General features: G+C 39.6%; 1 protein-coding gene across 1 annotated transcript in view; it reads left to right on the forward strand.

Moving 5' to 3' along the window:
- The first annotated feature begins 1,209 nt into the window (after positions 1-1,209).
- LOC143736353 (uncharacterized) overlaps positions 1,210-25,512 on the forward strand; it is a 47,866-nt gene continuing 23,563 nt past the window's right edge. The window contains exons 1-4 of the mRNA XM_077227090.1: positions 1,210-1,285; positions 2,152-2,505; positions 6,538-6,819; positions 6,912-7,055. Of these exons, the coding sequence (XP_077083205.1) occupies positions 1,210-1,285; positions 2,152-2,505; positions 6,538-6,819; positions 6,912-7,055 (856 nt within the window). The remainder of the gene's footprint in view (positions 1,286-2,151; positions 2,506-6,537; positions 6,820-6,911; positions 7,056-25,512) is intronic.

Genomic DNA, 25,512 nt, shown 5'->3' on the forward strand with positions numbered 1-25,512 from the left:
CGACACTGTGAATCATCAGATCCTTCTGTCCACCCTCTCATCACTGGGCATCAAAGGAACTTCCCTCCATTGGTTTGAGTCCTATCTCACAGGTAGGTCCTTCAGGCTTGCATGGAGAGGCGAGGTATCCAAAGCACATCAACTGAACACAGGGGTTCCTCAGGGTTCAGTTCTTGGACCGCTCCTCTTCTCCATCTACACCACATCATTGGGACCCATCATACAGGCACATGGTGTCTCTTACCATTTCTATGTTGATGACACCCAGCTCTACCTCTCATTTCAACCAGATGATCCCACAGTAGCTGCACGTATCTCAAGCTGTCTGGCGGACATCTCGGCATGGATGATGGAACATGACCAGCTGACCTTCACAGACCACATTACAAAGACAGCTCGATCATGCAGGTTTGCAATGTATAACATCAGGAAGATCAGGCCTTTCCTAACTGAGCATGCAACACAACTTCTCGTCCAGGCCCTGGTTATTTCTAGGCTTGATTACTGCAATGCTCTTCTAGCTGTACTTCCATCATGTGTTACTAAACCTCCACACATGATCCAGAATGCTGCAGCCCGCCTTGCCTTCAACGAGCCCAAAAGGGCTCACGTCACTCGTCTGTTTATCTCACTGCATTGGCTACCACTCGCTGCTCGCATCAAATTCAAAGCTTTGACGCTTGCTTACAGATCTACCACAGACTCAGCTCCGTCCTACTTTCACCCCCTACTACAAGTCTACGTCCCTACCAGAAGCCTACGATTGGCCAAGGAGCGACGGCTCATGGTGCCATCACAGCGAGGCACTAAATCACTCTCCAGAACATTCTCATTCACGGTTCCATGCTGGTGGAATGATCTCCCCACCCTCATCCGTAATGCAGAATCCCTGACAGCATTCAAAAGACAACTGAAAACTCATCTCTTCCGTGAGTACTTAACATTAAAATTTTTTTAAAAAAAATTCTTCTCTTTTAAATCTTTCCTTCCCTTTTAAATCTTCCCTTGTCTGGCTTTTGCTACTCTGAGCAATACCTGAACTTTGTATTTTGAGCACTTCTTGCGTCGTTCTTCCCTCTTCACGATGACTCGCTTGCTTTAGTCCTCAGATGTAAGTCGCTTTGGATAAAAGCGTCTGCTAAATGACTAAATGTAAATGTAAATGTAATGTCCTCACAACAGGTTTGGATAGTTTTCATTTCTGTCTGTATGCAGGAATCAGATCAGTGTCCCAAATACTCCTCGCTGGTGGGGCATTTAATGTCTGTATTTGAGGAGTTCATGTGTGAGATTGGCTTTGTTAAAGTCTCAAGGACAATAACAAATGAGTATGGTTATGTGTACGCTACACAAAGTATTTGGAAAACTTCTGGAGTCAGCTGTCCATGATATATTTGATAGATACATTAAGCAAAATTATTGTTAAGAATTAAGAAACTCTAAAAAAAAATCTTTTTTTTTAATCAAAATGATCAATATGATTGACAGCTAACACTAATAACACACCAGTAGATTCAAAAACATCGAATCAAATATATTTCTCTCTTCTGCTATTAGTTTTTTTTTTTATTCTGGGCCAGAATTCATTTGAAAATGTAAGATCAGCAAAAGCTTGTTGATTCTCATGATGTTAAAGGAGATTGACGTTTGAACGGAAACTGTGACTGAGGTCACAACCAGATAAATATCACAGTTCAGTCTTCCAGATCAATCTGAGTGTTTCAGACATTAAGAGTTACTATCGTGGGCTTTTCAGTGAACCGATGAAGAAAATGGTTCTCAAATTAGTTTTGCTCTGTTTGTGTTTGTGGCGTCTGGATGGTGAGTTTTAAATGTATTTTATGGCTACAGTTTTTTTTCCTTTTTATTACCATGGAAAAAAATAGGCCTACTGGTTAAATTAGTCAGAGAGGATTAACACTTACTGTTATTCTCATAGAAATAAATGTGAGGTCAAGTTTGATTTTAAAGTTTTTCAAGGCATTCAGTTATTAGTGATTGATTAAATTAAATATGAAGCTTAAATACCCTACAGCATTAGTCTTAGTTGTAGTAAAATTCTTTCTTTTTAGTTATTTTCCTGTATAAAGTCTATTTCACATTTGAATGATTACAAGGATTTTAGTGAATCTTCATCAAACCAACATTAAGTGATTTTAAACCTTTACTCTGTGAAAACTTCTTCAGGTGTGTTTGCTGATTCAGTAACATCAGTGTCAGTGTGGGAGAGAAACTCAGTCTCTCTAAACTCTGATCTTACTGAAATAAATGATGATGTGATTCAGTGGAGGTTTGGAGATAAAAACACTGTAATAGCTGAAATCAATAAACAGTTCGACAGAATCACTGTATATGATGATGTTCTTGATGGGAGATTCAGAGACAGACTGAAGCTGGACAAACAAACTGGATCTCTGACCATCACAAACACCGGAACTGAACATGCTGGAGTTTATAAACTACAGATCAAAAGTGAGATCAAGCCTTTTATTCTTGCTGTCTATGGTGGTGAGTTAAATATTTGTTTGATCTGTTTTATATTTTAATCAGCACATCATATAATTATTAATCCAAACTCCATTTTGCGTCTGTTGTTTTATGATAATATTAACTTCAAATTTAAATTTTAAACTATTTACTTTAGTAAACCTTCAAATAACTGTCCTAATCTTTGACGAACCCTGTTTCTGTTTGTTCTCTGTGTGGATGATTCAGGACTGGAGTCAGTGTCAGTAAAGAAGGGAGATTCAGTCTCAATCAACTCTGATCTTACTGAAATGAAGGATGATGATGTGATTCAGTGGAGGATTAAAAACAATTTAATTGCTGAAATCAATAAACGACTCAAAGGAATCACTGTATATGATGATGTTCTTGATGGGAGATTCAGAGACAGACTGAAACTGGATGATCAAACTGGATCTCTGACCATCACAAACACCATATTCAGAGACACAGATAATTATGAACAAGAGATCAACTATAAGAGGATGATTTTCAGTGTCAATGTCTATGGTGAGTTGAATATCAGTTTCAACTGTTTAAATATTTAGGTTAAAGATGCAATAATGAATGCACACACCATTTTGCTTCTTTTGTTGTCTGTTTTGTTGCATGATATTCTCCTCCGCTGGCTGTGCTGAAACCACGCCCCCTCAAGGGAAGTAAACACTCACCAGTTGTCGGCGTGACGGGAGATAGTTGGTTTGGCTCCATTCACCACCAGTAACAGCGGATTATCAGTGAATATCAGTTGTCTCCGACGAAAGTTTATAAAACTATCCCGTGTAAAATAATCACTACAGAGGAGGGTTTTGGCGGTGATCCTCAGCTCTCCATCAAGGTGTCTCTTCACAAAATTAATCCACCTCTTCTTGATGTGATAGTTTTTCGGAAATGTAAATAAGGACACCGATCTGTTTTGTACGTGACCGCATCCAGGTAGTACGCGTTTCCGTGACGATTGCATAACTAGCTAGCAAACTGTAGGCTGTAGTAACTAATAATACTGACAGTAACTCGCGATTGAGCGGCAAACTGATGTTATTAATGTGCTCTATTTATATTGTTAGGGGAGCGGCCAGCCTCAGTGGCTCCCGTGCGTCATCAAGTAGGGACGTGTCCAGGAGCTAAGGGGCTCCAGTCATCAAGACCCCGTTTTAGCCCCGCACAAAAAATCCGGAACAAAGCAATGGTGGAAAACTGTTTAACGGTCTAACTCCACAATTCAGTACTTCAAAGTTCACAGTCTTTGTAATATGTTTTAACAATATATTTCTAACATTTTAAGAATTGCCTTTACAGGGACTTTAAGACCAGTACAAAAAAAGGATTTTTAGAAATGTTGGCCAAATGAAAAGTATGAACATGAAAGGTATGAGCATGTACAGCACTCAATACTTAGTTGGGGCTCCTTTTGTCTGAATTACTGCAGCAATGCGGCGTGGCATGGAGTCGATCAGTCTGTGGCACTGCTCAGGTGTTATGAGAGCCCAGGTTGCTCTGATAGTGGCCTTCAGCTCTTCTGCATTGTTGGATCAGGCTTATCGCATCTTCCTCTTCGAAATACCCCATAGATTTTCTATAGGGTTAAGGTCAGGCGAGTTTGCTGGCCAATTAACAACAGGAATACCATGCTCCTTAAACCAGGTACTGGTAGTTTTGGCACTGTGTGCAGGTGCCGAGTCCTGTTGGAAAATGAAATCTACATCTCCATAAAGTTGGTCAGCAGCAGGAAACATGAAGTGCTCTAAAACTTCCTGGTAGACGGCTGTGTTGACCTTGGACCTCAGAAAACACAGTGCACCAACACCAGCAGATGACATGGCACCCCAAACCATCACTGACTGTGGAAACTTTACACTGGACTTCAAGCAACGTGGATTCTGTGCCTCTACTCTCTTCCTCCAGACTCTGGGACCTTGATTTCCAAAGGAAATGCAAAATTTACTTTCATCAGAGAACATAACTTTGGACCACTCAGCAGCAGTCCAGTCCTTTTTGTCTTTAGCCCAGGCGAGACACTTTTGACGCTGTGTCTTGTTCAAGAGTGGCTTGACACAAGGAATGCGACAGCTGAAACCCATGTCTTGCATACGTCTGTGCGTGGTGGCTCTTGAAGCACCTACTCCAGCTGCAGTCCACTCTTTGTGAATATACCCCACATTTTTAATGAGTTTTGTTTCACAATCCTCTCCAGGGTGCGGTTATCCCTATTGCTTGTACACTTTTTTCTACCACATCTTTTCCTTCCCTTCACCTCTTTATTAATGTGCTTGGACACAGAGCTCTGTGAAAAGCCAGCCTCTTTAGCAATGACCTTTTGTCAGTTTTGTCAGTGCCACAGACTGATCGACTCCATGCCACGCCGCATTGCTGCAGTAATTCAGGCAAAAGGAGCCCCAACTAATTATTGAGTGTTGTACATGCTCATACTTTTCATGTTCATACTTTTCAGTTGGCCAACATTTCTAAAAATCCTTTTTTTGTATTGGTCTTAAGTAATATTCTAAGTTTCGGAGATACTGAATTTGGGATTTTCATTAGTTGTCAGTTTTAATCATCACAATTAAATGAAATAAACATTTGAAATATATCAGTCTATGTGTAATGAATGAATATAATATCCAAATTTCACTTTGTAACGAAGGTTCAGTGTACGGATGAAAGAAGGTCGGCGTAACGGGGACTCGTATACTTTATTAAAAATGAAACAAAATAAAGAAAAGGTGCGCCACATGCGCCTTCACCGTAGAAGTCTCTACAGCACAGTTCAAAGACACTCTTTCCTGCTGGTTCAGCTCTCAGTTCACTTTTGTCAAACTCTTCCCGATGTGAAAACTCATTCCATTCATAAAGCTCTCTCTGTCGTACAAACTCAGTCCATTTGTTAGCCAGCAGGTCGCGAGTGTTGATACGAGTCCCCGGTCCTTCTCCCCCCCTCACTCTTGCACCAGCCGGTTTATATGCGGTCTCCCCACGCCAATTACTGCAATCAGACACAGGTGTTCGTCATTTTGCACTTGACCTACTTACTTACTTACCGCTAGGCTCCTCCCTCACTCTCCCGCTGCAAACTCCGCAAAACCACGCCCCCCTCATCACACACTTTTTGAATGGAATTACTGAAATAAATCAACTTATTGATGATATTCTAATTATATGACCAGCACCTGTATATATATACTCCTGTGTTTCCCATTTTTATTGTCGGTTGTTGTGCTTTTACGGATGTGCGTCTCAGTTCTGTTCTACTTGTGTTTAGTTCTAAGTTCTTTGTTTTGTATCTTATTATTATTATTGGTTATTGATAAATCCCCTGCACTGAGATCCTCTCCTCGTTTTCAAAGTTGACTGCCTAGTTACATATATTATTCACTTGAAATTTACATTTTGAACTATTTCATTTAGTAAACTATCATGAAATCATGAAAGTCTTAATCTGTGACAAACCCTGTTTCTGTTTGTTCTGTGTGTGTTTTTGGTGATACAGATGACAACTTAGTGATGGAGGGAGATTCAGTCACTCTAGACTCTGACACCGAAATGATGGATGGTGTTCGGATTTTGTGGTTGTTTGGACCTGAAACCACTTTAATAACTGGAATCAATAAACGGCTCAAAGGAATCACTGTATATGATGATGTTCTTGATGGGAGATTCAGAGACAGACTGAAGCTGGACAATCAAACTGGATCTCTGACCATCACAAACACCACAACTGAACATACTGGAGATTATAAACTACTGATCAACAGTGCGATCAAGAGGTTCAGCCTCACTGTCTTTAGTGAGTTAATTATCCATTCTTGTCTAGATTTAGACTTTAAAAGCTGTAATTAATACAAGTATATTATCATTTTGCTATCAACATCTTGTTTTATTGTTAAAATGGTTTAGGTATGTATTTAACTTTCTATATCAGATTGTTTTAAATGCTCTACTTTTGATAATCTCGGTTCCTCTCGATGTTTCTTCCTCGACTGCTTGAATATCTTCATTCATCCTCATTTATCTTTATTCTCTCATATTTTCCAGCTCGTCTGCCTGTTCCCATCATCAGTAACTCTTCATACTGTTCATCATCATCATGTTCATTGGTGTGTTCATCAGTGGTGAATGTGAGTCATGTGACTCTCTCCTGGTACGCAGGAATCAGTGTATTGTCCAGCATCAGTGTGTGTGATCTCAGCATCAGTCTCTCTCTGCCTCTGGAGGTGGAATATCAGGATAAAAACACCTACAGCTGTGTGCTGAACAATCCCATCAGCAACCAGACCACACATCTGGACATCCACACACTCTGTCACACATGTGCAGGTACCACAGCACTGCTGATATTAGTTGATGTCAGTGCTGATATCAGTGTTTATTGACTGATCTGATCTCAGTTTGATGTGTTTATTCCTCAGACTCTGTCCACTGTTGTGGTCCTATTGAAGCTGTGATCCGATTGGTCCTCTCTGCTCTGGTGGGCGTGGCTACTGTCATCATTCTGGTTTATGACATCAGATCCAGAAGAGCTGAACGAGATCAAGCACATATTCACACATCAGGTACATGATTGTTTAGATCAATCATGATTGATTGAATAGTGGTACATGATTGACATTTCTCATAACTGATTTTGCATACATATTTGTGAGATTTATTAATAAATGGCTTTGTTTATCTTTTTCAGGAAGTATTGAAGTCTAAACTTTAAAGATTCTTTAAGTGTGTTTTTTGTTCTTCTAGTGTTTTTGTCATAATAAATACTGATGATTATTTGAGCTTCTGCTTTCTTTCAGAGTCAGAATTTTTTAAATCCTATTTGAACAGCTTTGTGTATATTTCTCTTAGATACAAAAAAGTAATAGAGAATTTGCTGTATATGTTCTTGCCTTTATCAATAAAGTTTCTCACTCTGAGGTTCAAGAGTCTCTCCATGTTTTATTACATTTATTATGTCAAACTCCTCCTGGAGAAAAACAGACTTTATATAAATTTTAAGAGTTCAGCAGTGCTCCACGCATAAACTCAACATTATTAAAACATTATTTTAAATAATATTTGTAAATGTTTACATTATTATTTGCTCATTCATTTTCTTTTTCTATCTACAATAATAAACAAACAGCTTCTCCTTTAACATGAGAAAATAAAATACTGATTTGAGACATCATTTTTTAAAGATTAGAATACTTTGAGATCACATTGAAATACATTTTGAATTTGAATATCATGCAAAACTTCATGTATTTCAGTAATTCAGATTAAAAGGTGAAACTAATATATTTAGTATATATAACTATATACATATGCATGATTATACTTTTCAGAGGGCCGACATTTCTGTATTTAAAATCCTTTTTTTTAATGGATTTCATGTAATATTCAGATTTTTTGAGATTTTGAATTTGGGGTTTTCATAAGCTGTAAGCCATAATCATAAAAATTATAACTTTGCATGATTTTCTAATTTTTCAAGTTTCACCTGTACATAAACACAACATATCGGTGCTCCATTTCCTCCAACAGGGAACGATAAACCTTGCGTCCCAATGTGCATACTATCCACCCTATCTGCCCTAAATAGTATTGACAATTACTAATGTCACAAACTATTTAGGATGGATATCATGCACATTGGGACGCAGGCAAAATCTCTAGTGTGATTTGTCTCTGTGGTCTCGTCTGAGGAGCAACACCTCCATCTGGTGACTCACCCTGAACTGACATGTTATCAGGAGTTATTTACATTTACATTTACATTTAGTCATTTAACAGATGCTTTTATCCAAAGCGAATTTAAAAGGAAAGATTTAAAAAAAAAATTTAATGTTAAGTACTCACGGAACAGATGAGTTTTCAGTTGTCTTTTGAATGCTGTCAGGGATTCTGCATTACGGATGAGGGTGGGGAGATCATTCCACCAGCATGGAACCGTGAATGAGAATGTTCTGGAGAGTGATTTAGTGCCTCGCTGTGATGGCACCATGAGCCGTCGCTTCTTGGCCGATCGTAGGCTTCTGGTAGGGACGTAGACTTGTAGTAGGGAGTGAAAGTAGGACGGAGCTGAGTCTGTGGTAGATCTGTAAGCAAGCGTCAAAGCTTTGAATTTGATGCGAGCAGCGAGTGGTAGCCAATGCAGTGAGATGAACAGACGAGTGACGTGAATGACAAGGCGGGCTGCAGCATTCTGGATCATTTGTAGAGGTTTAGTAACACATGATGGAAGTCCAGCTAGAAGAACATTGCAGTATTTACTCAGTCTCTGACTCGACTAGTTCTGTCTGATTGGTTTTGCTGTTCAGTTGGAGTGTCGTTTGCTTTCTCACTAAATCATTTCTTCACAAACCTGACATTTCTTTATATTGTGAACCAGGCCCGGCCACAGAAATGACTGGGCCCCTGAAAAGGTCCAGTGAATGGGCCCTCCCCAAATCTGCTAGGCTACTCATATCATGCCTGTTTTCTCTCTCTCTCTCTCTCTCTCTCTCTCTCTCTCTCTCTCTCTCTCTCTCTCTCTCTCTCTCTCTCTCTCTATCTCTCTCTCTCTCTCTCTCTCTCTCTCTCTCGCTTTCTATCCAACATACATTTAACTGAGAGAGACTTACTTAGTGATGGGGGCTTCATTGGTACACACACACACACACACACACACACACACACACACACACACACACACACACACACACACACACACACACACACACACACACACACACACACACACACACACACACACACACACACACACAACACACCAAGGTTAACAAACGATCTGCACTGTAAAAACGAATAAGTTGGCAAAACTCAAAACATTTAAAGGGGTGGTTGAATATGATTTCACTTTTCTAACTTTAGTTAGTGTGTAATGTTGCTGTTTGAGCATAAACAACATCTGTAAAGTTACAAATGAAGCATGAACACGTTACAGTGCACCCCACAAACACAATCAAGCCTTCGAAACAAGGTGTTTTACCAATCGATTGCCCCAAGTTATGAAATTCAAAGTTTAAGTAAGCAGAACTGGCAAATTGTATTTTGTACTTAAACATTTCAAGGTAAGAACAATTAAGATTTATGAGTACACTAATTAATACAGCTAATATGTCCAACAAACAGGTGATGTCATACTTGGTAGTAGTGCTATCGTGGCGTAATAATCTGTTTGGCTGTAAAATGTATTACCTGAATGAAATGAAATCGATTGTATCGTCCTGTGGAATCATTAATTCACAGACAGCATAAGAAGATGTTCAACTAATAAAGATCTTCATCGCTGACGCTGGCAAACAATATGATGCATTTGAAGATTTGCTCTCACTTGACTGTACTGTATTCCACGGCCGATTCATCCAACGCTTGTGATGTTCTTAAATCCTCCTGTTAGACAACTTCGAGTCAAGTGTGAATTGAAAGCGCTTCAAACAATTCGGTGCGTGAGGAACTGCACAGATCATTCAAACTGATTCGCGAACCGATTTAGACAGATCTGCCAACTTGTTTGATGAAGTCTTTGAACAGAATCGACTCAAAAGAGTGATTCATTTGTGAATTGAGCATCGCTCATGCCCAGAAAAAAAGATACAGCGCGCTTGGAATAAACTACGCATTTAACACGTATTGCATTAAAATAAAGTAACGAGAGGAATGTCACCCAACGTAACGAAGTAAAAGGTTTTTTTTTTATTAGAAGTGTACTCGTGTACCACATACCTGGCATACCAACTAAATGTAGGCTACTACAATAGCTAATAATTATTTTGTTCATGTCACTTTGCTGCTGACCGCAAACTGGCGAGAAGCACTGGTGTTTTTGACGTTACGTTACGTAAAAAAAAAAAATAGCCTGCTCAGACCATTTTCAGGAGAGGGGTGTTTCATTATGACACAGGCTACATTTTACTCAAGCAGCATTAAATAAAATGCATTTTTTTCTCACTTTTTAAAAAATGAATGGTGCTTTTTTGGTTCAAAATAAAATATGGTAACCTGTTTATATTTAGAATGAACATAATTATTGCTGGACTGCATGGGCCCCCCTAGCGGCTGGGCCCCAGAAAACGTTCCCCTTTATCCCCCCTTATGGACGGCCCTGTTGTGAACACAGAATTTCTCTTTTTGGACAATAGTTTGTGCAACTTGGTTGAATGTTCCATATTGGTATTTTTTCTTAGATTAGACCTGACAGAACATGAAACACTTTTCAGACTTGCTACACTGCAAGTTTCTGGACCTCGAGGGAACGAACAAAATCCCTGAACTGTCTCAGCTACAATTAAATGTTTTGCAATAAGACTAAATGTGAATGATATCTAAGGTTGTTGTTTTTCGGAATCGATAAGCAGGATCGGAATCGGAATTGGAATCATTAAAATTCAAACGATACCCAGCCCTACACCTGACAGAACATGAAACACTCTTCAAGCTCGTTACACTGCCTCCCTCCACAAAGTTCCTCCACCTCGAGGGAACAAAATCCCTGAATCATCTCGACGGCCTCCTGATTCTGAGGTCACGGCTGCCCTTCATGTGTTACTGTAGCAGGGCTTACAAAACACAAAGCTTGCAGCTTAACTGTAGGTCATTAAAATGATGACTCTCTGTGGTCATTAAAAATCCCAGGATGTCCTTCAGAAAAAGAGAAGGGGTGTAACTCAGGCAACCTGGCTAAATCTGTCCATCATGCAGACCTGCCAACCTGTACGCATTTTGACCTCAAAGTACGGTGGTATGATTTGTCTCTCTAAACTACACAAAAACCTGGTGACGCTTCTGTGCACGTGCAGTCCTCAAATCAAGCAACAACAAAATAAGCGGAGTTCGACCAATCATAGCGCTGGGTTCATTCCCCAAATAGCAAGTGGGGATGATTGACAGATGTGTAAGGCCTATCATTAAAAAGAGACTGAAAATCGACAGCAATAAAGAATCCCGCTCGATCCTCTTCCACTCCCGCGGCCCGCAGTCTGACTGAGTTCATAAGCCTAACTGAAGGTAAACGGGCTGGGGTGGATGTGGAAAGTTGAAATATTGTTTTTAGTTAACTTAATCTGGATTCAATGATCACACGGCACGGGAGTGATCGCATGGATTATTTTAAAATACTCCGTCATTCATGGTCACTCAGATAAGAGGAAAACATCATTCAGTCATGCAAATTATAAAATGCTTAAGTATTGATGAACACTAAATCTAAATAAAATTAAAATCGCTGTGGCTTAGTGATTATGAAAGTTCTGTAATTTGTGGATTACTGATAAACGTGAGTCTGGAGAAATAGGCGTTTATTTATTCATTCTCAGTGTTGAGAAACGTAGTCTGCATGTGTTACGTTATTGTGTTAATAATAACTAAAGTACCTAATTATGTTACATATTTATTTTGTATGAAAACTAGTGCATTAGTTACTTATAATAATAATAATAATAATAATAATATCCTTTATTTTATAAAGCGCCTTTAAAAGCACCTTCTCAAAGCGCTGTACACACAATAAACAATTGTTAAAAGCAAAACACATCAACAGGTAAATGCAAGTTTAAAAAAGTATGTCTTAAGTTGACCTTTAAAAGTGTCATAAGTCTGGGCTTCTCTAAGTTCAAGAGGCAGAGAATTCCAAAGGACAGGTGCATAGAAGGAAAAAGCCCTGTCACCCATAGATTTTAAGCGAGTTTTAGGAACCACCAGCATGCTCGATTGACGAGCGCAGTCTGCGATTCGGAGTGTAGGGGAGCAACAGTTCAGATAGATCATTTGGAGCCAGGCCGTGCAAGGACTTATATGTAAGCATCATAATCTTAAAATCGACTCGGAGCCTAACTGGGAGCCAATGCAAGCATTCCAAAACCGGAGTGATATGGTTGCATATTCTGGACCCAGTTAAGATCCTAGCAGCAGAATTTTGTACACGTTGAAGCTTGTGTAGTGTAGATTTAGAAACTCCGGCTAAAAGAACATTACAATAGTCAATCCGAGAGACGACGAAGGAATTTATCAGCTTTTCAGCTACAGGAAAAGTTAACATAGGCCGCAATCTAGCAATGTTTCTAAGATGGAAAAAAGATGTTTTAACAGTACTCTGAATGAAAGAATCAAATGAAAGATTAGCATCAAAAATAACTCAAAGGGTCCTCATTTTTCTCTGGATACCCAAAACAGAGCCATCAAGATTAAAAGACAGAGAACCAACTTTGGAGGTTTGATGACGAGAACCAATGAGCATAACTTCAGTTTTATCACTGTTCAAACACAGGAAATTATTACTCATCCAGGTTTTTATTTCAGTAATACAACCAGAAAGAAAATCAACGTTGGAGCGCTCATCTGGTTTCGAGTGTATATAAATTTGCGTATCGTCGGCATAGAAATGATAATGGAGGCAGAGCGATCTCAAGAGATAGCCAAGTGGTGATAGATAGATGTTAAAGAGTAAAGGGCCCAGAACTGACCCCTGGGGAACACCAGTGAGAACCGGGCTAATCTCAGACCTATGGTCACCCATTGAGATGAACTGGGAACGGTCAGCAAAGTAGGACCGAAACCACTTCAAACCTGTCCCGACACACCAGACACTCTCTCAAGACATGTAAGCATTAGACTGTGATCAACAGTGTCAAAAGCGGCTCTTAAATCTAAAATAATGAAAATAGATGTTGCACCAGAGTCAGCAGCCATCAACAGATCATTGGTGACTTTAACCAGAGCCGTCTCAGTACTATGACATTTACGGAATCTTGACTGAAGTGGTTCAAAGAGGTTATTACTTGTGAGATGTTTACAGAAAAGAGAGGCAACAATACGCTCAAGTATATTTGCCAGAAACGGAAGGTTTGAAATAGGACGATAATTATTAAAATCATCCAGGGCAACATTCTCTTTTTTTGGTACTGGAGTTACCGCAGCAATCTTTAATGCTGCTGGAACAACCCCAGTCTGCAAAGAGTCATTCATAATACTGAGAACCACCGGAGACAGGACCCCAAAGCAAGATTTAAATAAGCATGTGGGAAGAGGATCAAGCAAGCAAGTGGAAGCTTTAATGCTTGATACCTCCCTTGTAAGAGTCTCAGTATCAAGAAGAGGAAAGTTAGTTAGAAAAGTACCAGTGAACCCAGGTGGACAATGGAATGAAACAGTAGAAACAGATGAAACAGAGATTTGTTTACGAACACTTATCAATTTTTGAATTGAAGAAATGAAGAAAATAATTACACAGCGGCTGAGAAGAAGGCGTGGTAGTAGCAGCATTAACTTGAAGGAGTCTGTTTATAGTTTTAAATAGATGTCTTGGGTTTTCTTGATTGTTTTCAATAGTCTGAGAGAAATACAAAGATCTTTCAATCACAATTAATGCTCCGTAGTCACTTAGAAGATCCTTCCAGGCTAGATAATGAACATGCAAGCCAGTGAGATGCCATTTTCGCTCCATTTTCCGACAGGCAGCCTTCTTAGTGCGCAGATTGTAGTTATACCATGGAGCAGTGCGAGTAAAAGTAACCTTGCGTGACCTCAGGAGAGCAAAAGTGTCTAGATTAACAGCAAGAGCGTTATTCAACTGTGAGACTTTCTCCTCCAAAGATGTGAAGTGCAGATCACCAAAAGTGGAAACAACAGAATTCGAAAATACTGTCTGATCAATAGACTTCCACTTCCGAAAAGTTACCGTTCGGGTGGCAGGCACACATGAATTGTGCAATACCAAATTAAAAAAGACAGCTGAATGATCAGATAATCCAATATCAACAGATGATAACTGTGATACAAATGAGCTATTTGTAATCACAAGATCCAAAGTATGGCCTTTACAATGAGTCGGGCCAGTTACCAATTGCGAGAGATTGAAGCAGTCAAGCAGCGATAAAAATTCCTTAGCCGTCGATGAATAACTTTGATCCACATGAATGTTGAAGTCCCCGACAATAAGAATTTTGTGGAACTTTAAGGACAGCATTGACAGAAAATCAGCAAATTCTGACATAAAAACTGCATGTGGCTTAGTCTTAGGTGGTTTTTAGACGGTCGCAATGATTGTAGAAGTAGGAGTGGAAATACTCAAAACCAAGCACTCAAATGATGACAACTGAGGAACAGACACAGAGCTTAAATTGAACTGCTGGTTGTAAACCACAATAATGCCACCCCCTCTGCCAGATGACCTCGGGAGATCTAAAACTCCAAAACCAGCAGGAGTTATCTGGTTAAACAGAAGTCCGTCATTCTCTTTATGCCATGATTCAGTTAAGAACAGCTAGTCCAGGTTTCTATCCGAAATAAAATCCGATAAAAAAAGTGCCTTGTTATTCACAGAGCGGGCATTAAATAATGCAGCATAGGCCAGGCGCTGAGTAGGAGACGACATTAGTTTAGTCTCCACACGGGGAACTGATATTAAATGTCTGTGAACAGCACCAACATAAGGCAGATCGTTTTTCTTACGCTGGCATGCAGGGACAAAAACATTAGGAGAGGATGAGACGGAAAAACTGCACCTCGAGCCCCGGTGAATATATCGTTTAGAACGCAGCAAGCCAGCGTCTCGACAGTGTTCGTAAGAGTCTTTAACTAAACGATAAGAGTTTCGTTTTAAGCTCAGAAGTTGTCGTGCAGAGTACCTCAGGGCCATAGTCAGTAAGTCCGCGTACACAGCCGGATCACAGCGTTGAATCCTCGATGCACACCGTGAGCGTAGTATCATAGAGTCCTCATGCACTACGTACACTGCCGAAGCACTGCGTTGATTCTCGGTAAGGGAATTCTCCGTGAGACGTTGCAGGTTAATCCAGGTGGAGTACACAATTAAAAACAGCAGTCCAAAGTATATAAAATGGTACGTCCACATCGCAACCGCAAAGGCGCGGAGAATAATATAGCTTAAAAAACAAATTGAAGAAAGGAGCGGCAGCCAAGCGCGCCAGCGTTCCCTCACCTCCCAGTGATCTAAGCTTATGGATTAAAAAGTACCATTCTATCAGTGCTGCGCGAGCTCTCTCTCACAAACACAGACCGCACGCACAGAGAGAGAAGATAATTGTAAATTGTTCATTGTTTGGTCATTAGTTGTGTGTATATATATAGCCCTCGTGTTTTATTGGTCTCTTGTCGAGTATTGTAAATTAATCAAGAGTAACATTGTTCGACTGTAACAACCATTAATACCTTTGAACTTATATGTTTCATATACTAGTACATAACCGAAGCTATAGATTGTGAAATTAAATATTTCTCGTTCTTGGTGTTTTATTTAGTTAGCTTAGATAGCAGCATAGCATACAGCTATCCAAAATTATTAGAGAGAGTTTTTTTCACCATCTATGATATTTTTCAATAAATAACAAATATGATACAAGCATAATTCTGTTTAAGAATTAATTATGACATGACATGCTTGTAATAAAAAAAAAACTTATATTATGCTTTATTGCTTAAAGGTGCCATGTGTAAGAATTGAGGTAGAAATATCCAAAAAATTAGCTACACGCATCAAAAGAATGAGAAGAAATAAGGGCAATGATGTCATTAAAAAAATTACAAGTTATAGTGCTGCAGAGATATCAACCTGAAGTAGCATGCTAAATTACTAGCCACGGCCCGACAGGTGTCATAATACCAGTTTCGGCCATGGGAGGCGGTATTTGGGCAACATAACCACCAGCCAACTGCAATACACGAATAACTCGCACGGCTTGTGGGCGTACTTGAACCTGATGTGCTTGATAGTTAGCTCTACCCACAGATCCGATTCGGTTTTCACCTGTTATCTACCAGAGCCTGTCTCTACCAAGCTGATGATAAAATGTAACATTAGCTAATTAGATTATGTTTATTAAATTGCTTTCCTGAGGTAAATCTGACATATTTGTTCTCCAGCTATGTTATTGACCTCTGCACGCTGATTACAAAAAATGATTGGTCGATATTATGTATGAGGAATACATTTTGGTAAGTTGTAGCATACTGTATCTTTCAAGAACATCTTTCATGTTTTTTTACTATTAGCTAGTAGAGATGATTGGTTCACGTGCGCTAAGGATCTGTCGTGTAACATTTACAAGCGCCAAAACGGAATTTATTGTTTGAATTGCGTAATAAAATTGACAGAATCTGAGAACTGAGATTTTTCTCTGTCTAGTCTGTCGGTTTCCGTGTCCTCTTTGCTTTGCGATTTTTCTGTGCGTGACAAAATTGATGTGTGGCGTGAGAGTGTGTGAAAAGTGTCAATTGCGTGTGTCTCACGGTGAATTCGTGAGAGTTGGCAGCTCTGAATGGCGCTAGCTTGGTCAACATCAGCAAATGCTGTCTGTCAAATTAATGTAATTCAAACTAACAATAAAAATGTAATATGAACAAAACGAATATGAACATATTCACTGGTAAAGGTGAAGGCGAGTAGCTTAAAGATATTTAAAAATCACTTGACATCAACCAACGTTCCTCTTTAGTCAAAACGTCCTCTATTAGGAGTTGGCTCGGCTTCGGCTATGACTCTAGGGTCGTTGTGAAGGTAGGGGCGGAGCATAGAGACTATGCCGTTTCTCGTTTGTTACTCTAGAGTAGACCAACTCACTTTCTGGAGGTATACTGCCCCCATCTGGTATGGAATGTGGAGTATGAATTGATTTTTTGGCGGACATGACACAAGGCACCTTTAATAACAATTAACAATGTCGCAAAACATACCTAAAAATGCAATTTTTTTCACTTTAACTATATAAATAAGCAGGATGAAAATATAAGATTATTACTTGAATTAAATTTTGATTTATTACATTAAGAATCGTGAGAACAGCTTTAGATCAGGCATATAGTGGGATCCTAAGCTGGGACTCAACACTTCACCACACCGGAAGTGCACGAGGAGGTAATGAAGTCATGGAAGGCACTCTTTTCGGTTACACTTTATTTCGATACTCCACTTATTTATAGTCAGTAGAATATCTGTTGGGGGACCAACACAATAAAGTGTTAGCAGATATGAAGCAGACAGTCTATTAATACTCTAATGACAGTCAGTTGACATGAAGCTCCAAAGTTACTTATAGCTTGTAGAATGTCTAAAGTGGACTATCGAAATAAAGTGTTACCCCTTTTTCTGCCCAAAGCCGCTCCAGAGCCTTCTTCACTCTCACTGCCCTCGATGGTGGGGCAACCAAAGGATATGCGCATCTCTCAGGTGGAGCGTGCAGTTGCAGGGTCGCCAGTGTCTTCAATCCAGGACCTGTAAGGCTTACTGTGCGTTCACACCGCCGCTCTGCTAGCGACGCCATAGAAAGATTCATGACGCTCTGATGTAGATCGAATGCTTGGTATTTTTTTAAACTTTATTTAAAGGGGCCGAAAAGCAAACAATCATGTCGATCGTTATTTTTGCAGAAAATTGATCGATGGAAAGAACTTAACAATTACAGTGACATGTTTGCTAACGAAATAAACCAATTAAAATCCATTTGTGTGGTGTAGCTTTTGTGGTCATGGTTAAGTGCTATTCTAATTTGCATTTCCGCTGAAAAACAAGTGTTCTAGCGCAAAAATCTTGCCTATAAATATTGTTGTACGCCTTCTTATCAAATTCAAATGATCAACCTTTCCTCTATTTTGCTTGGGAACTAATGTGGTCGGAACCAAAGTTTACCGGACTGCGTTCTCTGGAATCCTCTCAAACGGAGAACTTCTACATTCCGATTGGTTGCCGCCGAATTGCTTCATAGCTCAGATCAGAGGTAACTGTCTAAGTTATGTATTTCAGAAATGTACATACTGTACACAAAAGCACAGTTAGCTAAAAATGTATTTATTTAAACAATGTAAAAATTTTGAGAGCTCATTGAAGTAATGAATACTTGTTTGTTAACAAATGATTATGACATTTAGAAAATATAGCATTGGTGCATGTTGATTCACAGTTTTGCATCATCTGAAATCTTGCAGGAGTTGGCGCCGTCTCTTCATGGCCATCTCCCACGCTGGCCTCTTCAACCACTGGGAACTTCGCCCAGCAGTTCTCAGCGGTACAAAAGCAGATGGAGGCAATAGCAGCCTTCACCAAACCCGCAGCATGGCCCACCTGCCTCTCCCCCGCCAGACCCTCCCAGCGTCCGGCAAAGCGGCGTTCCTGAGACGAGAGACCCGGAGATGAGGAGATCTGCTCTTCTTTCCCCCAGTGGAGGCCCGGAGAATCCTTTGTCGAGTTTGATTTTGTTTTATGTACCCACTTTTTCAACAAAAGAGCAATTTCCTCATTCTCTGGGTCACAAGAGTGTGCAGTTGACAGTGAACATGCTATGCCTTACCACTCTCAGCTCCCTCTTCCATCGCCAGCACTCAGCAGGGGGTTCGAGGACGCCTTGCCTTCTCGCGCACCCTCTGCCAAACTCTGGAGCCAGGCTGCACACTCAGACCCCACTCTGGGACGTTGTGCCTTCTGGGTCAGGTCCCTGCCCTCCACTAGAACTAGCGCTGTCTCAACAGATGCCTCCACCACCGGCTGGGGTGCCCTGTTCAATGTCTGAATCTTAGATTTAGCTAATAGCTAGCTATAGTCTTTCAATTCAATTGTGTGACACTAAAATAAATGAAATCTTATTGGATGAATGAATATATCGATATGAATACCTAAATTAGGGAGCCTTTTAAAATTCACTTTGAGACTACTTAATTGGGTCACTTAAAATGACTTCATTTCATGATGTTGAAGTTACATGAACAACTTATGTTTGTTTAACTTAATTGATTTATGAGGAACCGATGTACATTATTAAATCATGTAAATCCAACACACTTTTTTTTTCTCAGGTTTGAGTTGCTAGCAGTATTTCTTTCTCTTGTGTACATCCGTTATGTTCCCGTTGCCGCAACTCGCCCGCCATCTCCTCCTCTGAAATATCAGTGGGTATCTAAATATGTATTTTTTATGTCCACAGAAGAAAGAAACACATACAGGTTTATGACAGAATTTATTTTTATTTCAGGTTTATTTGTCATAAACAGAATTATGACAAACATTTTTCTTTTCACAGGATATGACTGTCAAACTAAATTATCACAGTCGCTTTTAGGAGGCTCACTGGGGAAACGCATTTCTGCGGGCCCCCGGGGCAGCTGAGAGCCAGTGTCTGTCCAAGGGTTGTCCGCTTGGGCAGAAATACAGGCAAGGCAATGAAACCGGAGAGGCAACTGAGCGGCCCCAGAGTGGTCATGACCCAACTGGACCCCAGGGGATGGAGTCTCCACTCACCCTGGCTATAACTGTCGTGAGGCTCGTCGGCGGCACGATTGAGTAGGCTGGGAAAGAATGGAACGAAACGTCCTCAGAGGCTTCCGACTCCAAGGAGGAGGTGATGGGTGAGTCGTGACATGCGAGGGAAGCTTAAGCAGCAGTCGCAATGTCTAACAACTCGAGGCACGTGTAGGCAGCAGACTGGGATGAACTATAGTCACACAGGGTGAGCTGCTCTGCCACGGTCACCTCGGGACTCGATCGTGAAGCTATCGCTGAAGCGGTCATCATATGGAGGAAGCCAAATGGCTGCATCTACCAAATGCCCCAGGAGCCTCTGAAAGTTCTTTCAGTTGGACCCTTCTCACTTCTAAACACACCAGCAGAACACACTCTCATTACAGAGACGTGTTGGACAGAGTCCACCTCCAAAACCGAAAAGAGATACTCAACCCGTGGGCGAGATTACTCTCTCCCAGTTGACCTGAAGACCCAACGAGCTCTGGAGCACTTGAAGGGAAGGACTCTGTACTGATACTTCAACCCTCAGGGCAACAAACAGGATGGCCTGCGGCACGGAAGGTAGAGATCTGAAGCACATGTCATTCAGGTTGGAGCTGCAGACCAATCTTGGGCCAAGATGGTAACAACCCACCACCTAGTAGCATGAAGAATGAATTTACAACTGGCCTTCATACCGGCTGGAGGAATGGCTATATCAAATCCTTCGCCAGTAGGATAAGATAAGCGCACACAAGTCAGGAGCACTGCTCAACACTAGGTGTGATGAATATCACTGGATTTTCAGGCGCACGTCTGCTTAAAACCTAATGAGATGATTATCGCTGACTTGAGCGGGATAGCCGAACCTGAGGTGGGGCAGCAAAGTGGAGAGTGTGGTGTTAGTGTGCTGTGCAACACTTACCTGTCTCCACTAGCGGCAGGGCGTGCGTGAGAAGGCGGATAACCGAGGATCCCCCCAAAATGCAGCGGCTGCCGGACACAGGTGCACCTGTGTCAACAGACCGCTCCGTTGGAGGGATAGCCTCATAACCCTTCACTGCTCCTCCATCAAGGGTAATGAGCTAAAAAATTTCTATAAACTAGAAAAACGAATTACAATCACAAAAACACAATTACTAAAACTTCAACTAAATTGAAAATGGAAAAAATGAAAATAAAACTGGTTCAAAATATTAATATCTATTTATTAAAAACAAATCAAATATATGTACTGCGTTAGATTAAACTGAAGGGTCAGAGCACTTGCATATTGTTGTTCTATTGTTAGTTTCACTGCTTCTATTGCTCTCATTTGTAAGTCGCTTTGGATAAAAGCTTCTGCTAAATGAATAAATGTAAAATTAATAAAAATTATAATAGTATCTAAATGATCCTGACATAACACTGGTTTGATTCTCATAGAATAAATGTTAATACAAAAATTTTAAATGTTAGTTTAAGAGTATAAATAACGCTTTAGACAATACAGATTGTTTCAAAGTAAAGTATCAGCTGAAGTTCAGCTGATGTCAGTTCAGTGTTGATTCAGTTCTGTTGTAAAGATCATCAATTATTAAACTAGTTCATTTCATCTATAAAGCAGTTCTTCAGAAAATAGTGATGTCATCATCATCCAGCTCAGTTCAAGTTTTCCGTCAGTAAAGTCAGATCAATAATATTGTTGAATTTGAACTGTTGATGTGTGTGACCATCGCCGTTTTGTTTGACATTTTTTACTTCTGAACTTCACGGGACACTTTTGAAATTAATATATATTTTATAATATATATTATAGAATGATATAGATCAGTGCGGTTGACTTCATGACGCAACAAGATTGCACTAGTTCCAGATCATCACTCCGCGAAAGGGAACCTAAATGGTTACAGTCGTAACAAGAGACGTTATTGATTGATTAAAATACTATAAATATGAAGCTCAGATAATCAACAGCATTAGTTTTAGTGTGACGTTAAACATTAAAGTAAAAGTGTATTTTTTAGTTATTGTTCCATATATAAATATATTTCTCTTTTCATTCATCATCTTTTGCCTTTGTACTGCTATATTATTAATTTCTCATTTAAATGATTAAACTTATTTTAGTGAAGCTTCATCAAACCAACATCAAGTGATTTAAAGCTTTAATCTGTGAAAAACTCTGTTCTTCAGGTGCTATAGTGGAGTTTGTGTCAGTGATAGAGGGAGATTCAGTCTCTCTAAACTCTGGTCTTACTGAAATGAAGGATGATGATGTGATTCAGAGGAGGTTTGGAGATAAAAAAACTTTAATAGCTGAAATAAATAAATGGTTCGACAGAATCACTGTATATGATGATGTTCTTGATGGGAGATTCAGAGACAGACTGAAGCTGGACAATCAAACTGGATCTCTGACCATCACACACACCACAACTGAACTAACTGGGGATTATAAACTACTGATGTTTATAAACAGTTTCTCATCAAAAGCATTCAGAGTTTCTGTCTATGGTGAGTAGAGTTCATCTGTCCTGTCTTTCAAATATTCTTATTGACTATTTACATATTGAATTGTTAAATCGTTTATAGTTTGACATCACAGACCGTATAAAAACTCACTTGGAACTGAATATAAGATTGTTGATTAGATTTGATCATATTTCTGTTTATTCAGAAATATTAGTTGATGTCAGCACTGATATTAGTGTTTATTGACTGATCTGATCTCAGTTTGATGTGTTTATTCCTCAGACTCTGTCCACTGTTGTGGTCCTACTGAAGCTGTGATCCGATTGGTCCTCTCTGCTCTGGTGGGCGTGGTTACTGTAATCATTCTGGTTTATGACATCAGATCCAGAAGAGCTGAACGAGATCAAGCACATATTCACACATCAGTACATGATTGATGATGTAATTTCTCACAAACTGATTTTGCATATATATTTAAGAGATTTATTCATTTTTGGCTTTATATTTTTATCTTTTTCAGGAAGTATTGAAATCTAAAGCAGAACGCTGAACTTTAAAGGTTCTTCAAGTGTGTTTTTTTGTTCTTCTAATGTTTTTTTCACAATAAATACTGAATAATTGAGCTTGATTATTTTTGAGATAAAAAAAAATCTTATTTGTAAGGCTTTATTGTTTGTATTTCTCTCAGATACAAAACAATGAATAGAGAGACCCACATATCTCACTTTACTACTGCTGTATATTTGCTGTATGCATTTTCTTGAAGAGTCTCTCCATGATTTATTACATTTATTATGTCGAGCGCCTCCTGGAGGAATACTAACTTTATGTACGTTTTATAGATTTCAGAAGTTTGGAATATATATAAAGCTTTACATTATTAAAATATTATTTAACAATACTGATAGGCCTACTGTTTTTCTATCTACAATAATAAACAAAGAACTTCCACCGGCTTCTCTTTTATCCTGAGAAAAATAATGCTTTGAGATCACAGTGAAATACATAGACACAACATATCGATGCTCCATTTCCTCCAACAGGCAATGATAAAGTCTTTAAATCTCTAGTGTGATTTGTCTCTGTGGTCTCGTCTGAGGAGCAACACCTCCATCTAGTGACTCACCCTGAACTGACATGTTATCAGGAGTTATTTACTCAGTCTCTGTAAGGAGATCCAGTGATTGTGTCTGTTACTCAAGAAAGCCACTAGATGGTGCTGTGTTCAGTATTATGTGACGAATACTATGAAACAAGTAAGGAAGAAGAATAAAACCACATGTTGAAGTGTGAAGAAAAACAGACATGTTGAGACTGCACTGAGAAATATTTTATTCTAATCACTGAACAAAACATGATACCAGGAGTGAACTCAAACAGCTTGTTGTAAAAGCAACATAATGGAGACCTTGAAACCGGCAGAAAATTTGAAGCTCACAGGAAATGTTGACAGCGACTGCCACAGTTTCAGGCCGCAATTTGAGTTACACATGGCAGCCATCGGGACAGACACGAAGCCAGAAGCACGTTAGGTTGCTTTACTGACGATTGCTGGTTCACAGGCTATTTGTCAGAAACACAGGGATAGAACTAGTGTGAAAACTTAAACAGTCAAAAAGCTGAACCCAAATGCAGATAAACTAGATGACAGTTCTGGGGAGAAGAATTTCAGAGCTTTAATTTGATGAAAGGCAAGTCCAAACTTTATCAGGAAAAATGAAAAAAAAGTAGACTCCAAAAACTTCCCAAAAGTTTGACAACAGTTTCAAATAGAAAATCCCAAAAGTCCACAAAGCAAAAACAGAAGGTATACAAAAATTGTTTTGGGCATTTCTTATGCAAAAGTCAGACAATGTTTATTGAGAGAAACAGACCTTATTTTGCAAGAGGCAATTAAAATCTGTCAAGCCAGTGAACTTGCCCAAATTCATGTGAAAACGTTTGGTGAGATGAAGCAAGAGCGTGTCTGCAAGCACAGATGCCACAATCGCTGCAGTTTCCTTTAAAGGGAAGCGACACACATCCAGAGCTGTAAAACAGAAGGATGGTGTCTATAGTTGCAAAAGTTGTTAAGCAGTGTCTAGCTTTTGGAAAACGTGCGAAATGTAAAGATAAAAATCATTTCGCCAAACAATGTGTTTCTAAATGAACAGAGATACAAAAAGAGTGATATGTCAAGATGATACATGACCACACTGGACAAAGCAATGACACTCTAAGCATATACAAGCTAAAAGTAATAGTGAAAGAGAAAATGCATCACCTAATGGTGTTTTATTAACAAAGTTCAGGAGAAGTAATCTATAATAATCTATCCATGTACATTCCTCGACAGTTTTCTGCATTCCTCCACCAGCCCGACTCCTCACTCTTGGTTTGTTCCTACCGGATTCGGGCCAAATGCCGAGCTCCTCGGACATTACGCCAAATACAAATACCATTTATTCTATCTGACTTATTTGTAAGTGTGAACTCGTGAACTGTTCTCTGGTGAGGAACTATAGAGTCCCTACCGGGTGACAAAGCCTTTGAGAACTTGAATCTTGTCAAAAGGGTGAACCACATCAACCATGACAGTTCATCTGTGAGTACAAGCAACTGTCACAGTGCAGATCTTCGCAGATGTGTTTAAAGGCCTTGGTGTCTTTCCTTATCTTCACCAGATTCAGCTGAAAAAACCTGTAATGGATCCTCGAGTTCCAGCACCGCTCAACAATCGTCTAAAGAAAGAATTAGACAGGATAACCACATTAGGAGTTATCAAAAGAGTTGAATAGCGGACTGGGTGAACTCCATAGTGTCTAAATGAGAACAAAAAGCGTGAGCACTATCAAGCACCAAAACCTAAAGAAATAATGAAAGAAATGTCAGTTACCAAATATTTAACAAAGCTTGATGCCTCACAAGGATTTTTGCACATACGTCTGGATGAGAACAGGTTAAAATACGGATCCTTCAACTCTCCGTTTGGTGGATATTCTTTCCTCAGACTACAGTTTGCAATCGTCTCTGCATCAGAAAACTTTCACAGAGCGAGGGGGAATATCATCGTAGGACTTGAAGTCAGAGCTTACACTGATGACATCATCATTTGGGGATCTTCCCTTCCCTTTGAAATGGTGGATTGAAATGGTGGCTACAAAGAAATCTCTAACGTTCAATTTGGTCATGGGTTGTCTTGAAAAACGAAGACAAATGGACCGTTGTTGTAGGAGAGTCACACTGCAGACTGAGAGTCAAATCTTCTGACACTGCCAGAATTATGTTGGAGGTAAAATTTGATTGCAATGGTCATTAATCGGCTGTCGGTGAACACGTCAAACTAAGAAAAACTCAATCAATTTTTAAAAACTATT

This window comes from Siphateles boraxobius, unplaced genomic scaffold, assembly GCF_051911475.1.
Source record: "Siphateles boraxobius isolate OS27281-9 unplaced genomic scaffold, OSU_SipBor_1 13, whole genome shotgun sequence".
Lineage (NCBI taxonomy): Eukaryota > Metazoa > Chordata > Actinopteri > Cypriniformes > Leuciscidae > Siphateles > Siphateles boraxobius.